This window comes from Chroicocephalus ridibundus, chromosome 3 (assembly GCF_963924245.1).
Source record: "Chroicocephalus ridibundus chromosome 3, bChrRid1.1, whole genome shotgun sequence".
In the NCBI taxonomy this organism is placed as follows: Eukaryota; Metazoa; Chordata; class Aves; order Charadriiformes; family Laridae; genus Chroicocephalus; species Chroicocephalus ridibundus.
In genome coordinates this window covers 74,938,490-74,953,822 of record NC_086286.1, presented here as the reverse complement: position 1 = coordinate 74,953,822, position 15,333 = coordinate 74,938,490, and the positions used below count along the sequence as shown (strand labels likewise).

The following is a 15,333-nucleotide window of genomic DNA, read 5'->3' as shown; positions in this document are numbered from 1 at the left end:
AGGGCTATGCAAGTATTTTCTAGTATGCTGTGCAACTAACCTAACATTTTTCTACCTGTTGTAAAAGGACTATGAGGCTCAGAGTGAAATTCAGTCAAAAACATCAGCACATGCACAGTCAAACTTCATGAGAAAAGCTTGTTTCATTAAACTTAAAAAAAAAAGCACCTTAGTGATGCATTATGATTCCAGAGACAAACAAGAAGCTGGAGCCTGGAGAACTTAGCAGCTAAAGCACAATTCTAACAGAGACCAAGGGATTGTCCTTTCTTTACCCATCCACAGCAAGTCAGGTACAAACCGGCTGCTGGCGTATCAAAATTATTGTGGTCTCATAGCATGCAGGTCAGTGCTCCCGTAAACTCACAGAACTGTACGGAGGAAGCTTACAGCATCAGGAAAATATGTCTGGGTGAAAACTTATATAGGTAAAGCATGCCTGGCTCCACAGCGCTGTCAGTCTTTAGCTTTCATAAGCACAGAGTTAGCCGAGGAAAAAGAAATAATAGTAAAATAAAATTGCTTCCCTCCATCACTCCTGATTTAAAACAATGTCATAGAAATATCTCAGAAGATGGACCCTGTTTTAATTAATGCATTCATTAAGCCTTGCACTGACTGCCTTCAGCAGACCCCTCCAGAGTCATGGTCAAAAAATGGAAAGTTTCAAAGTCACCTGCCCACAGCAGTATACTCTGACCTGTCCATTCAGCCCTTCCAATGACACTGCAGGAATAAGTGTGAATTGACGTTCTATAGATGCCTAATGAGCATGACATATATAGTCCAGGTAATCTATATTTAATGACAGAGCACTTTAAAAAAATATCTAATCCTACCATGTTGGTGGGAATACTTAGTGATTTTTTCTGGCAACTTTATAATGCCTTTCCATAAGTCCTCTGGCTAAGATATTTCTACATATATTTTAGCCAAAAATGCATACTAAATGCTTGAAATTCGTGATTTGAAAATCTTCTAATTCACTAACACGTATCCAAATATATCCCTGTATTTCAGGGTTGATCTAGAAATGTGTTTAGCGTACATCTTCTAAGCTTTCCAGGAATTTCTGGAAATGGTGGCTACTTAGTTTACTCAAGAAAGGGATCCCATGAGAAAGGCCATTTGCGTCATTGATATTTCACTCTTCCCATCAGAGCCAAACTGAAAGACCCTGCACACCTGGATTTGTTCTGGGCTGCTCCTTATGGGGAGAGTGCCTGCACATGTAGCTTACCTGCATTCTAAGATGTAGTAGGTCAGATTGCTTCCATTGTCATCAGCTTTTTCCCATTGTACAGAGTTTTTAGTGTCTTCTGCTCTTTTTGGAACTCCTGGCTTACTGGGAACACCAGCTTAGGTCAAACGGGAAGAAACAGAACACTTAAAATGTGTTTATAGAGAGACAAAGGGCGAACAGGCACAGAGAAAAATTTAGATGCGCACATGGGTGTTTAAACATACAAAAGGACGGAGGATCTACATCAGTAGTCCTCATGGAGAATGAATCTTTGGCCTTCTCTTTTCAATGGACAAATTTCGACATTTTCATTCACAAGCAGCCTTTCACAACCATTAGTTGTGAGTTCACATGCATACAGGCATTTCTTTTCAGTTTCCCTCACTCTTTTCCCCTGCTCCACTTGGAAGTGAACCTCATTTCTTTCCCCCTATTACTTTTGCAGATATGGTACTGTGTTATTTATTTTTCAAATGCACATGACTACTGGGTCTTAAGATAAATTTTACAAAATATTGTGTTTGAATATTCATGTTCTGAAAATAGTCTTAAAATCTTGTTATCCTACACTAAGTGCTTACCTGTAGTTTTAAAGCTTGTTGAAGAGGAAATGCTTTTCAATCCTGTAACATAAACTACTGTTACTCTTACAAAGTAGTTGGATGAAGGAAGAGTTCCTGTGAGATTGCACGTGTAAACAAGGTCTGCTGTGCAAGTAGTGCTTGCAGGAGAAACCCAGTCACTTTTTGTTTCCCACTAGAAAAAGAAAATATCATCATGGTCAACTTTCTTGCTCTGCTGAAAGTGTGTCACAGTTCTATTCCTGGGTGGATTAACTACTTTGCCACCTTTTAATATCATAGGGGAGAGATTATGCCCGTGCTGTTTCAGTCATGGGACTTTGTCCTCTTAGAGACCAAGGACACAAAACCTAGGTTTTTTTCTTTGTTTTCAGGAGACCTACAGGTCTTGGCAGCCACAAAGGACAATAGATTAAGTGATACCTTTGCAAAGCCAAAAGGAGCCTTCCCCTTGCTTATCTCTGTGCAGCGTGTATTTCTGGATCACTGTGACGTGTCCATGAGTTCAGCCATTGAAAGGAGGCAGTTTGGTTGAATTGTGCTATGACGTTTGTTTTAGGGCAGATGGGAAATGTCTGGTGTAGGCCTAATAAATCCAGTTATCTATATTAAGGAATCTATGTGGTTCAGTTTAGTATGTGACATTTTCTGTGTCCAGTGGTCCAGACATTAAAATCTGAACCTTCCATCCATGCTGCTGTCACTGCAATGCCTAATTCTACGCTCTGCAGTAGCAGAGCCCCTTTTCTCTCCACCATTTTCTCCTAACCTCTATCACAGGAAAATAAAATTCATATACTAGATCGTAGCTGATATTTAATGCTAAAAACCCTTTTCTACTCTTTCTTGTGCAGAGCAGACATAGGACTTGTAGCTACCAGCCAAGTTGGAGGAGGGCAGTGAGGAAAGAGGGAGGGGACTCTACTGAAACAGGAGACCCAGGAGTAATTCTGGTGGGGTCATCCAGGATGTCCTTTGGCACTATGGGGTATTAAATGCTGCAGCTGCACTCCCCCTTGTTCCTGGCAAGCACTGCCTCCATCCTGCCCCTCTGAGCCACTAAGACTGACGTCACCATGCCCAAATTAACCACTGAGACTCTTCATATACACCCTGCCACCCTGTCCTGCTCACCAGGACAGAGTGGGTTAAGTTTGTTCTGATCTGGAAAAAAACTAAGGGGTATTTTTACCTTACGCAGCTCAAACCAGAAGCTGGTTTCATTGACGTGCGAAGGAGCTCTCCATTCTAGCTGGAAACTGGTATTTCTGGGAACTATGTTAGAAGGTGCAGGTGGAGTCTCAAATGTTTTTGCAGTAACAGGGACACTTTCAGAAAACCAGTTCTCGTTGGGATGAAAAGCAAGAACCTAGTAAGGAAATGGATGAACTGTACTGTACCAGACCAGCTGAAAATGTGGCTTTAGCAACTTCAAGTGTTTGGAAGACTAGTTATTTTCAAACAAGAAAATATTCAGGCAATATAGATATAGATACATAAACATTTTGAGCCTCACAGCTGCAGCATTACACATCTTCAGGCTGGAAGATCACGGCCTAGAGTCCCCTTTTTCAGAGACTCTTCTTAGTTTCTTGTTTAATCTTTTTACCAAAACTCATCTTTTTCTAGACCTTTCTGAAATGCCACAAGCTCTTACACAGGCATGCAGATGTCACATCGCACACTGGGCAGTGTTTTAAAATCAGAAAAACACAGGTGAGGAGGCGTTTTAGCACACTGCCTTCCACTAAGCCACAATAAAATATGACCTACGTTTGGGTATACATACTTACATACATACATATAGGCATATAGGTGTATGTGTATCTGTGTATTACCCGTTATACCATCCAAATCATTAGCAAAAGCACAAAATAAAATTAAGGCCAGAACAGATCCCCTCCAGCCATCAGCTGAATGTTCTCCCAGACCATGCACAAACTGTGAAAACCACTCTCTGACTGGATTTGTGAAGCACCCAATGTGCATTCTGCAGACAACATGTTTACTTGATTGCTTTTGAAAATGTCACTCTGGTGACAGCTGTGCTGTCCAGGTGCATCATTTATTGTTCTCCTTTTAACCCTTCATCTGTAAAGGGAGAAGCAATGTGTTTTGTTCTTATGAATCCATATTGGACACTTTTATTCCTCTGTTATCCTCTAGATGCTTGTATACCAACTGTTTACCATTTTGTCCTAATATAGTCCTATCAATACCTATATATGTCCTAATATAGTCCTAGTAAAACTGTACATGTCCTTAAAACAATGTCAGGTACTGAAGTTACACTAAGTGCTCTATAAATTCCTTTTTGAAGCTAAGTGTGACTTTTTTTTTTTTGCTAGTTCTATGGGACTTCCTCTCTTCCAAAAGTTACAGAAGATAATCGTGAACATTCACAGACTGATTTTAACCATCTCCCTGTGTAGTTTAAGGCCATCAGATGCTGTTGACTTAAATACATATAACCTACATAAATACCATTTAACCTGTTCTTTCCTTTTCTTGATCTGTTGTGCTTCCATTGGCTTCATGCAGTTGTGCTAAATTTCTAGTCACGGGTCTCCTGTTCCTGAAAACTAAATAAATTAAAAAAATACTAGATACTGCAGGCTGTTCTTCCTTTTGTCTTCCGCTTCAGCATACTAACAGAGCCTTCCCAACTGCCTTTTTTGTCCTTACTACTTTGAACTTCTTTGGTTCCTCCACTTTCTTGATTTTATCTCCGTGTTAAGCTATTCTTTTCTGCTCATTCTTACAGCAATGACACATGTGCCCAGGCATGTAAGACTTCCATTACTTCAGGATGGTGCTCCCCTGCCCTGGCTGTCCAAAAAGCCTTGCTGCCCAAGTCTGACAGCAGGGGTGGCAGGGGTGCTGATGTCTCTGCCCCTAAATTCTCACTGTTCATAACCCAGCATAACTACACAAGTCACCAAAGTTTTCATGTGATGCTGACAGGGGAGTCCACACGAACTGCAGCAACTGATGGATGGGTATCCCATTCTGCTGCTTCTGCTAGTTAGCCTCAGGCTGGGCAATTTCCTATCTTCCTCTGTCTATGACTTTCCTGGACAGTGGAAGAAACTACTTTGATTGCACTGACAGCATCATATTTCAATGAAATCCAAAATCAGAGGGTTTGCAACTACATTTCAACATTCTCGTCTACAGAAATTTTCTTCAAAGGTGACCAAATAACCAAACTCCTACTTGCATTTTTAAGTCATTGTTATTCCTCTGCATTTGTTTAAGGGTCAACATTGATGTATTGTTCTTGTTGTGAACCTTGCATGTGTATTTTATAATGCACTTTTATTTAAAATGTGACTGCTGCAAGACAGAATTGGTCAAGTATTAATTCAGTCATCACCTATATCTCTATGGACATAGCAGATACCTTTTGGTTTATTGGACTAAGAAAAAAATAGCTATTTTTTTGCTAAGTGAAAAGTTATTTATTAAAGAAAACAGCAAATGGCAAAATGGCTGAGTCTGCTCTTGATATAGCATATAGAGGTTTCCCCTTCATGAAAGTTTCAGATATGTTGCCTTCCTGAGAAAATCCTTTATCTTTTGGCCATGATCCATTTGCACTCATATAACCTTGTTTATTGTATTACATCTACTCCTTCACAAGCAGGTCACTGTTCCAGGTGTCCTTTGGGAACAGAGGTTACCCACCACTTGACCCTCTCTTCGCATGTTGCATGAAGTATCAGGACAGTAACAGCAAGATTACAGCAGAAACTCCTATTTACTCTTGAGATCTGTGATGCCCTCCCCAAATAGAAAAGATCTCTGTTCTACGGATTTAATCTGAACAATCTATGTAGGAATAAACTGCGATGTTTAATTTTCCTTAAGACTAAAGGACTGAGAAATCTGCCAAATTTTTGAACTCATATTTTCAAAACACACATATGGCCTTACAGAAGAGCAATCTAAGGATTTGCAAGTTAGTGAACAAATAGGTAAAGCTGCTTGTAATTATACCTTGAATAAATTGTTTGTTCCGGATTGGAGCCCACTGACAGACCAGGCAAGTGTCCCGTTTGGAAATTCACTTTTTCTCAAGGGTGTAGATGGGACAGGAGGCAATAAATTGACAGAGATTTGATAGCGGATGTATTCTGGAGGTCCATTTGGCTTCAAAGGTTCACTCCAAGATATGTTGATGGTGGTGTCAGACAAAACCACAGTCTTAATGGAATCAACTGCCTCTGGTACTGAAATAGAAATAAAAAAATAATCTCCTTTTAGGTACAGATCTCAGTAGGGTGGGGGTTTTATTTGTTTTTTAGAGAAGTCAAGAAATGTCACTGAGGGAAGAAAAAAATGTTATAAGCATTATGATCCATTTACAGGACTGACACTCTACACTTGTAAAAGTCATATTCTTGTACAGTCAGACAGCTGCAGACAAGTTCAAGATATTTTGAGGGACTTTTCAGTATCTCCTTGGCTATCCTACCATGCAAGGAGACCAAAAAAAACCAAACTCAGATGCTGTCCTATACTTCTACATTTATAGTCATATCACTGAATTCCTGCTGTCTCTTAGTTTCCTAACCAGGGTCTCAGGTGTGAGTTTAGTATGATGCTTATGTGGATATGCACTAGAAAAAGTACCCATGCACTATTCCAATTTGAAAGTCTTTTCTTGAACAGAAAAGTCCGAAGGACAAAACCCCAAAATTCAGCATTGTTTCACATTTACAATTTTGCTCAGCAATACATCATTTTCCTCAGCTGTGTAAGCAAGAAACTGGGTTGCTGGTCTGATGTCCATGCCAGCTAGTTACTCACTAGTTGTTCTGGAAAAATCAACCCTTTCTCTGAAGCTTTGTGATCACAGACTTTGAAATGGTATATGATATGCCCCAGCTCTGCATCAAAAATTCTTTTTTGCTATTGAACTTTCCAAATAGGTAAAAAGTCAACAAGTCATTACGCTACCTTTGTTCCCAGCATCTCAGAACGATGAGTACATATGCTCTTATTTATGTCCCATAACAAGGCTGCAGATTACTTACGTGAAATATGCAAAAGCTGGGCTAGTAAAGACAAATTTCTCATTTCACTCGCTAAAACACTTGTGGAGCAAGAGTGACACTCTGTGGCAAGAGCAATGCAATAATTTTTCCAAGTTGTCTTCCTTTTTTTTTTTTTATTCCCTCTATTTTGATATTTGTTGGAAGGTACAAATTAATCCAAACTTCTTTCATTTCATTACAGAATTGAGAGAAAGACAGAGGGAATTCACACAGCTTCACAGGTGTGAAATAGTGTACACACTTCAAGAGGCTCTAGAAGCATCTGATTACAATATAAACTATCAGTTACGTTCATGAAATTGAGAACATAAGTGCCAGGACGCATATACATTCTGTTTACAGCTGGTTGGAAATATTTCAACAAATTGTGAAAAGCTCTGAATGCTGATACAAATACATATTAAAAATGCTTAGGGTTTTGGGGGGTGGTGTGGGTTTTTTGGTTGTTTGGGGTTTTTTGCCTTAGACTTTATTTTGATCCTGACATTTTGTTTTGCCCCAACTAGAGAAGCCCGTTCTGAGTTTCATGTTTCATTTTAACTTGAGACTGAAAAATTCCGTTTCAGTGGAGCAACCGAGTCTCTCATTTCATACACTACCTTTATGTTTTACTACTGAAAGGGTGTATGTTGCTGCAGGATGGATCAGTTTACCACAAAAAGAAGAAACGCTGTGAATTCTTTCCACATCTTAATAGTATTCAATCTTATTCAGTATGTCATAAAATTTTACAATACAGCTGTGGATTCCCATGCAAAGAATTGAAATCTACTGATCATAAGCCGGCTTTCCTTATTTTTTGCCATAGACTCCTTAGGAATATGGTCATAATATTCAGAGATCCACATAGGATGAGAGACTATTTGCTTGATGCTGCAGATGCTAAAGCACCTGCCTGTTAAGAGAAAAAATATAGCATGGTTGGAAGAGAATTTCCAAAGTATAGCATCTCAGGATCCCAAAAGAAGAGTGGCAGTTTGCCTGCACCTGCACATTTGAAAGGTGAAAAGAGGTTCATCTTAAACAGAGGCTTTCTTAAGGGGAAAAATGTGACTGCTCCCAGGACAAGAAATAAGGAATGATCTGTGCATGAGAGGAGCCCAGTACAGGCTCAGTACAGTATAGGCCCAGCTCTCAAATAGTAAAGAACCAGCTTGAATAACAACTACATGGAATTTAGATGCTCTTGATCATGCTTTCTTTTCTCGTTTCTTTTCTTTCTCATTCTTTTTTTCACAAGCAACTTTGTACTCAAGAGAAAACCTCTAAAATAAAATACACCTTTCACTACACCATAAGACACATCTTGTCTCTTATGGACAGCACTGTGCGCAGGTTTTCCCCAAATGTAACCTTGACTTGTCATTTTGTGAACGCTTCCTGTTCTTCCAGAAAGTGAGCTGTGCACCTGTTATCTTTTCCCAGGCTGCAGCTACCTGCTCTCTTAGATGCTGCTACAAGCTCTTGTCCCTGTCTTCTTCCATTGCATCAGCATGTCACACCCGATCACAGAGTACAGAGGTGGCTCTGCTTGAACACAATTACATCTGGCTGCTTTGCCATCATATCTTGGCCTCTTGTCTTCACTCATACCTCTTTCACCCATTCACTCACACTGAAGTTTTTCCATTTCCTTCTGCCATAATTAGATAAGTTTACTGATGTATTTATTTATTTTTAGGTAATCCCTAACCAGTCCACTCTCTGCCCTAAATGACACAGTGAACATTCAAGTTCAAAGTACTACTCCTAGCTTTCTTCTACTGTGAAAGGAAATGAGAAGGGCACATCAAAATCCTTGAAACCAACTGAAAACGTGCTATTGGCATTCAGGTCAGGAGGAGTGAAAATGAAGTGTTGTCTTTTCAGCCTGGTTCACAATAAATCAAATCTGCATTACCCTAAGAAACAGTAATTATCAGAATAAAATCAAGCCAAGGCAAAAAATCTTCATGCTGAATGAATACGTAACACACATACTTAAACATACCTAACCACATATACATCCAAACACAACTTATTAAAAACATGGTCCAAGGGAGAAACTGCAACTGTTTATCCACTTTCAATCATAGTTCATCTTTGCTCAGGAAAGCAATGAGCAAAAGCATTAAAGAATACGTACATGTCTTAGGAATCTTACAGATCCATCAAGTCTGGTTGCCAAAACCTTGTGAAGATCTACACAGGTTACATTTTAAGCAGCAAATATCTCTGCTTTCTTATTTGCAACCCAAATTTACACACAGCTTCCTTTAACTGAGAGGAGCATTCTGTTCAAAATCAGAATAAGATGTAAAACAAACCTCCATATAGTGTTGTGCCAATTGTCTCTTTTCCCATAGGCAGCACTTCCTGATTTGAATAGTAGTTTTTTGCTGCAACTTGTATGACATAACTTGAAAATGGCTGTAAGTTGTCTATGACGGCTATAGGATCCTGAAAAACCTGTAATTTGAAATCAGATAATAAACATGTATTCTTAGAAAAGAGAGTCATATGTCACACCAATCATCTGTCAATATAGTGAGTGTTAAAAAATAATAGTAGTGATTTTGTATTTTAATATACTTTAGTATTTAAGAATGTGAGAATTATAGTTTGGGTAATAAGTGACTACAGAAAACACATAAAAATACCCCAAGGTGACGTGTAATTAGCCTGGCTACAACAGCATATTTTTCGGTGACTGATACTTAAATAGGAGATGGCAAAGCAAAAAAAAAAATGTAACAGAAGAAAAAATTACTAAGGCAAGTACAACTACCACAAAATACATAAAGGCAAGCCATATGGTTGCTGGACAGTCTCAAGAGTTATTTAAACAGATTAATATCAACCACAACTGCTCTTTTTACAAGTAGTAACTGAAGACCCATTTCAACAGGATTTTAGCAAAGGCCTGTTAAAAAGTAGAGGAGTACTTGCACGAAGGAAAGCTACAGAATCTACCACTTAACAAATACCAAACAGAAAGGGGAATTACTGCTGGGGACGTAGAAGTGGAAAAACTCCCTGATAGAAAGTTACAGAATGGTTTATAAAATGACTAGAAGTGATATCACATCCCCTGTTTATATATGGTATCACGTGCATTTTTGTTCCAAAATAGCCATACCAATGTTTTTTGCCATAGAGCTGACAAATGGTAGCTTGAGTTCCTGTGGTTGTTAGTCATTTGTTTGAGAAATACCAGGTATGTTGGCGTAGGCAGTGATATGCCGGGGCATAGCTGCTGTGGTCTGACAGATGGCAAGCTTAACACAAAACTGGTGTTTGTCGTAGCAAGGATAGTAGGTTTCTCAGTGTCTGGCAATAGAATCAGGCATCTTTTATCTAGGAAAGACATCAAAAAATAATAAAAAAATTAATTACTGCTGGACCAATCCAAATTTGCATGGGATTCTACCACCATTCCTAGGAGAAAGCATAACCACAAAGTTTTCTCTCTGCTTTCACAAAAAAGAAACAGAAAAAAAACCCACCTGAATGAACATTATTTGATTACCTTCATGGACACAAGAATAGCAGTCATCAAAGTGAAGTCTCATTTATCTTTGATAAAATACAGATTTACTAGAGGTACAGATTTACTAAAGAATTTAGGTTCTTCTTTAAGTACCTAAATACCTTTGATGTCCACTCCATAGTTGCTGTCTTATCAAGGGCAGTACCTCCTGATGAGTCCTAACTTGCTTGTCATAGGAAAGGCAGATATGCAGAAGACAGAGTACCTTTCTCTAGCAATTAGATGTTATCTCTCTTTTTTTCCAAACAGCTTTTCATGTGTAAAGTTCATAGTAACAACTGGGAAAGGGGAGACAAATTTTGGAAGGAGAAAAGGAGTCTATAGGGAGAAAACAATAGAAAGCTACTATCTGACGGTAAACAAAATGCAACAAAAGAAAACCCCTCATCACTTGATGTACTTTTAAAACAAATTAAAAATATATTAAATGGACTTGCTGCCAAAAAGGAAAAGACTAAGGCAAGTACATGGGGAAGGTTGTAAAAGGACAAATGTTTGCCCTTAGGCCAGAACAACTGACCTCATTGTCGAGATCTTTTCTCCCTAAATGAGCAACCCTGCAATTCCTACCAAAGTCAAGTTCATGCATATAAGGAAAGGAGAATAAAAAAGTCTGTTCAACAGAAATGAATGTAAGGTTGAATCTTTGTCAATTTTATGGTTACTTAGAGTAGCAAAACTCCCATCAAAAAAGTCCCAAATGGAATAAAAAATTGAATCATTTTCAGATTTAAAGTTTCTGTCAGGCAGTTCATAGAAATGTGTTTACCCTAACAAGAAAATCCTTAACTAGATATTCAGTCCCTTTCCTCCTAACCCTGACGAGAAATCATTCTCTCACAGAATCTGTGACAGGACAATAATTTTCACCAAGTACTTCTGATGTATTAAATGATCAACTGACATCACATCTCTGGATGGCAATTAAATAGGTTAGAATGAAAGATAACTCTAGAAGAACTCCTTGCTCACATCACTAAAGCAATAAAAAGCATGTCAGTCAACACAGCTGGTCTTTGCAAACATCACTTTTTCATATATATACCATTTGCTTCCACTACAGAGAAGGAGAATAAAATATTTTTTTTCATATTTTAGTATGTTCATTTACTTCTATCCTAAACTTGTGTGAATCATAGGATTGGGTTGGAAGGGACCTTAAAGATCATCCACTTCTAGGCCCCCTGCCATGGGCAGGGACACCTCCCGCCAGACCAGGCTGCTCAAAGCCCCATCCAGCCTGGTCTTGAACACTTGCAGGGATGGGGCATCCACAATTTCTCTGGGCAACCTGTTCCAGTGCCTCACCACCCTCACAGTAAAGAATTTCTTCCTCATATCTAATCTAAATCTCCCCTCTTTCAGTTTAAAACCGTTGCCCCTTGTCCTATCGCCACACTCTCTGATAAAGAGTCCCTCCCCATCTTTCTTGTAGGCCCTCTTTATGTACTGGAAGGCCACTATAAGGTCTCCCTGGAACCTTCTCTTCTCCAGGCTGAATAACTCCAACTCTCTCAGCCTGTCTTCATAGAAGAAGTGCTCCCGCCCTCTGATAACCTTCGTGGCCCTCCTCTGGACTTGTTCTAACAAGTCCATGTCCTTCTTATGTTGGGGGGCCCAGAACCGGACGCAGTACTCCAGGTGGGTTCTCACTAGACCGGAGTAGAGGGGTAGAATCACCTCCCTCAACCTGCTGGCCATGCTTCTTTTGATACAGCCCAGGATACAGTGGGCTTTCTGGGCTACAAACACACACTGCTGGATCATGTTGAGCTTCTCATCAACCAACACCCCCAAGTCCTTCTCCTCAGGGCTGCTCTCAATGTGTTCTCCACCCAGCCTGTATTTGTGCTTGAGATTGCCCTGACCTACATGCAGGACCTTGCACTTGGCCTTGTTGAACTTCATGAGGTTTTCACGGGCTCATCTCTCAATCCTGTCCAGGTCCCTCTGGATGGCATCCCTTCCCTCCAGCGTGTCAACTGGACCACACAGCTTGGTGTCATTGGCAAACTTGCTGAGAGTGCACTGAATCCCACTGTCCATGTCACCAACAAAGATGTTAAACACTACCGGTCCCAGTACTGACCCCTGAGGAATGGCTGTCACTGGTCACCACTTGGACATCAAGCTGTTGACCGCAACTCTTTGAGTGTGACTATCCAGCCAATTCCTTATCCATCAAGTGGTCTATCTGTCAAATCCATATCTCTCCAATTTAGAGACAAGGATGTCATGCAGGACAGTGTCAAATGCTTTGCACAAGTCCAGGTAGATGATGTCAGTTGCTCTTCGCTTATCTACCAACACTGTAACCCTGTCATAGAAGACCACCAAATTTGTCAGGCATGACTTGCCTGTGCATTGCCCCCCTCGCAAATGCCAAGTCTGTGGATTCCTCCAAATATATTTTCAGCAGTCAGTGTAAATAGGAAGAGCTCTGTGGGGTTCTCTGTGTAGAAATAATACCTTTGGACTGAAATTCTGTTCTTTCTTTTCTGCACCAGCTAAGCCTGGGGCTTTTGCAGGAAACCCTACCCCTGGGGACAGGGATTGGTATATGCTGTACCTGGGCCAAACCAGGCTCCTGTAGCAATGCCAAGCTCGTGTAAACCTCATGGGAGCAAACTTGCCCAAAGTGCTGGTAAGAATAGCCTGGGCACTGGTCAGAGCAGCGGCAGGCAGGAGTAACTCTACTGGCTGCCCAACACAGTGTGAAATTATTTTATTCCAAAGAAGTCCATGCTGTTAAAATATTCTCTTATATATTCGCCAGATTTTTATGCAAAGCTGAAGTTAAAGAATTATTTTGAATATATTCATCATGCTAGTGTACATTTTAAACCTCTGCATTTACAAAGATAGGTAGCATGAATCCTAACTTTCTATTAAAACTAATCTTTATTCTTCCATTATTATTCTACAATGGTTTGTTTAAAATATTAGGAGTTCTAAGTGAAGCCTGGGTCTACTATAACAAAAGCTGCAGTTGCCTCAGGTATTTCTTTATAAATCATTTTAATAAGCAGAGTTCTTATCAATTTGAATTGGGGGGGGGGGAGACTTTTTTCAGCTTTGCATACTAGTGAACAAAACCAGAAATCTGTATCATAGCAGGGATCATTATCAAATTTTTGCTACAAAGCTTTGTGGACACATTTGGTCTTTTTCTGTGCTTTAATGTGCACCACCTTTTCTAAGTCTCCAGGCTTGACACAACTTTGAAAATAGGTGTGGTTTGGTGTTAACATCCTGGGCCTTTGAAAAACAGGCAATATTCATCATCATGACCTTTGTGATCCAGCAGAAGGCCAGTCCTTATATTCATCATTTTAAAAATGTGCACAGTGAATTTTTTCCCTCTAGAAGGTACCTGAATCCATAAAGCATACTTTACATAAATACACATAGCATGATCAGCAACTCAAATACATGCTCTGAAATAAATTTGTTACATTTACAAAACAATGCAAATCCTCTCTACCTGGATACAGTTGTGCTGCTGAACTGTAGGCTAAGATTTTCAGGTCATGAATTTCTCTCTTCTGAAGAAAGTGACTTGTGCTTTCTTTATTTGCTAGATGAATTTCAGTGTATTTCTTTGTTTCAATGCTCCAGTATATAAATTTCTTATCTACAGTCAAGCTTCCAATTTTCTTACCTGTAGGAAAACATTGTGTAGTTAAGCTTCAGAATAAACCCTAAGCAAACAATTTTGCAAGATCAGATAGTTGCTTGTATTCACAATGAGTCAATATGGGCGAGTATCTGGGTCATAGCATGTCTTCAAAGACCTCCACTGGAAAAGAGATTTCTGATATTTTCCAATAAGTCTCATGAAGCTGAGACACTTCATTATTTCAATTTACAAGTGTAGATTTGAAGGCTTTTTATTATCCATAATTATGAGAACTGCAGTTCAATTAACAAACACCAGAAATAAAACAGAAGAGCGAGAGTTGTATATAGAAACTTTCATCATTTTTCCAAGATGAAAACCACAGTGCTCTGCCATCTCTCAGGAACAATTAAGACAGCTCCTCTGGTAACAGAAAAGCTTTACTATCACTCCTCCAGGACTGAGCTGAAAACTGAGCAACAAAGATTAAGTTCGTTACCAAAAACGCAACATAGATAAGTTGTCATACAAGACTCTACTTGCGTGAAGTACCCTCCCCATATATTGAAGTCTGCAATGCCACTTTCAGGCATAACTTAAGATGATATTGTATCTTTTCATGGAGATAAACTGTACTAGGTGTATCTAATATGAAATGCTAGCAAAATAATACATTAATACTATAAATGAAATCTATTGACAAGTAGCATTTGAGGCTGTAGCGTCTCCATTTGATTTACATCATACATACTTGTGTCAGTAAGTATCCTCACACTGCTCTTTCTCCTAGTTTGTATCAACAGGGTACACAAGTGGAAACACAGAACACAAACATTTTGTCCATCTTGCCTATAGCTGAACCAATTTTATAAAGAAAGTGCTTCATGAATGCTATTTTGCTGAAATGAACATTGTTTGACGTAAAGAAACAGCAAAAATCACAAACTACCTAGAAATGTAATAGAGCACTCAGACCTTGAAAACTTGGTATTTTGGTAATTCTCCAACAGTGGCAACCATCCATATCTGAGGCCCATATTTCGTCTCTTCCTCTGATAAAGAGCAGCTGGGGATTCTTGGAGTGAGACACGTCTATACTCATAGGTTTTCCTAGCTCTGCTTCTGCCACGTTACAGGTGCAGTAGTTCCTCATCTGTTCTTCTGCTGATATGTATCCCAAAATGTGGTGCACAGTGTTATTCAGAGCATCATAATAAAACATGCGGCTGCCATAATCAAGCTCTTCCATCCAGTACAAGCGGCTATCAAATAAAATGCATTGCTTACAGTAGAAAAACTTC

General features: G+C 39.4%; 1 protein-coding gene across 4 annotated transcripts in view; it reads right to left on the bottom strand.

Annotated features, from left to right (window-relative positions):
- ROS1 (ROS proto-oncogene 1, receptor tyrosine kinase) overlaps positions 1–15,333 on the bottom strand; it is a 78,165-nt gene that overhangs the window by 29,975 nt on the left and 32,857 nt on the right. For 3 of the 4 annotated variants that reach the window (XR_010070367.1, XM_063329731.1, XM_063329732.1), the window contains 8 exons: positions 15,008–15,294; positions 13,898–14,074; positions 10,003–10,220; positions 9,191–9,332; positions 5,824–6,056; positions 3,017–3,193; positions 1,825–1,999; positions 1,241–1,358 (listed from right to left, as the gene is read on the bottom strand). Coding sequence is in view for 3 of the 4 variants with exons in the window: in XM_063329731.1 (XP_063185801.1) it covers positions 1,241–1,358; positions 1,825–1,999; positions 3,017–3,193; positions 5,824–6,056; positions 9,191–9,332; positions 10,003–10,220; positions 13,898–14,074; positions 15,008–15,294 (1,527 nt within the window). In the remaining variant the exon portion in view is untranslated. The remainder of the gene's footprint in view (positions 1–1,240; positions 1,359–1,824; positions 2,000–3,016; positions 3,194–5,823; positions 6,057–9,190; positions 9,333–10,002; positions 10,221–13,897; positions 14,075–15,007; positions 15,295–15,333) is intronic. The other variant, XM_063329734.1, reaches the window with a different exon arrangement.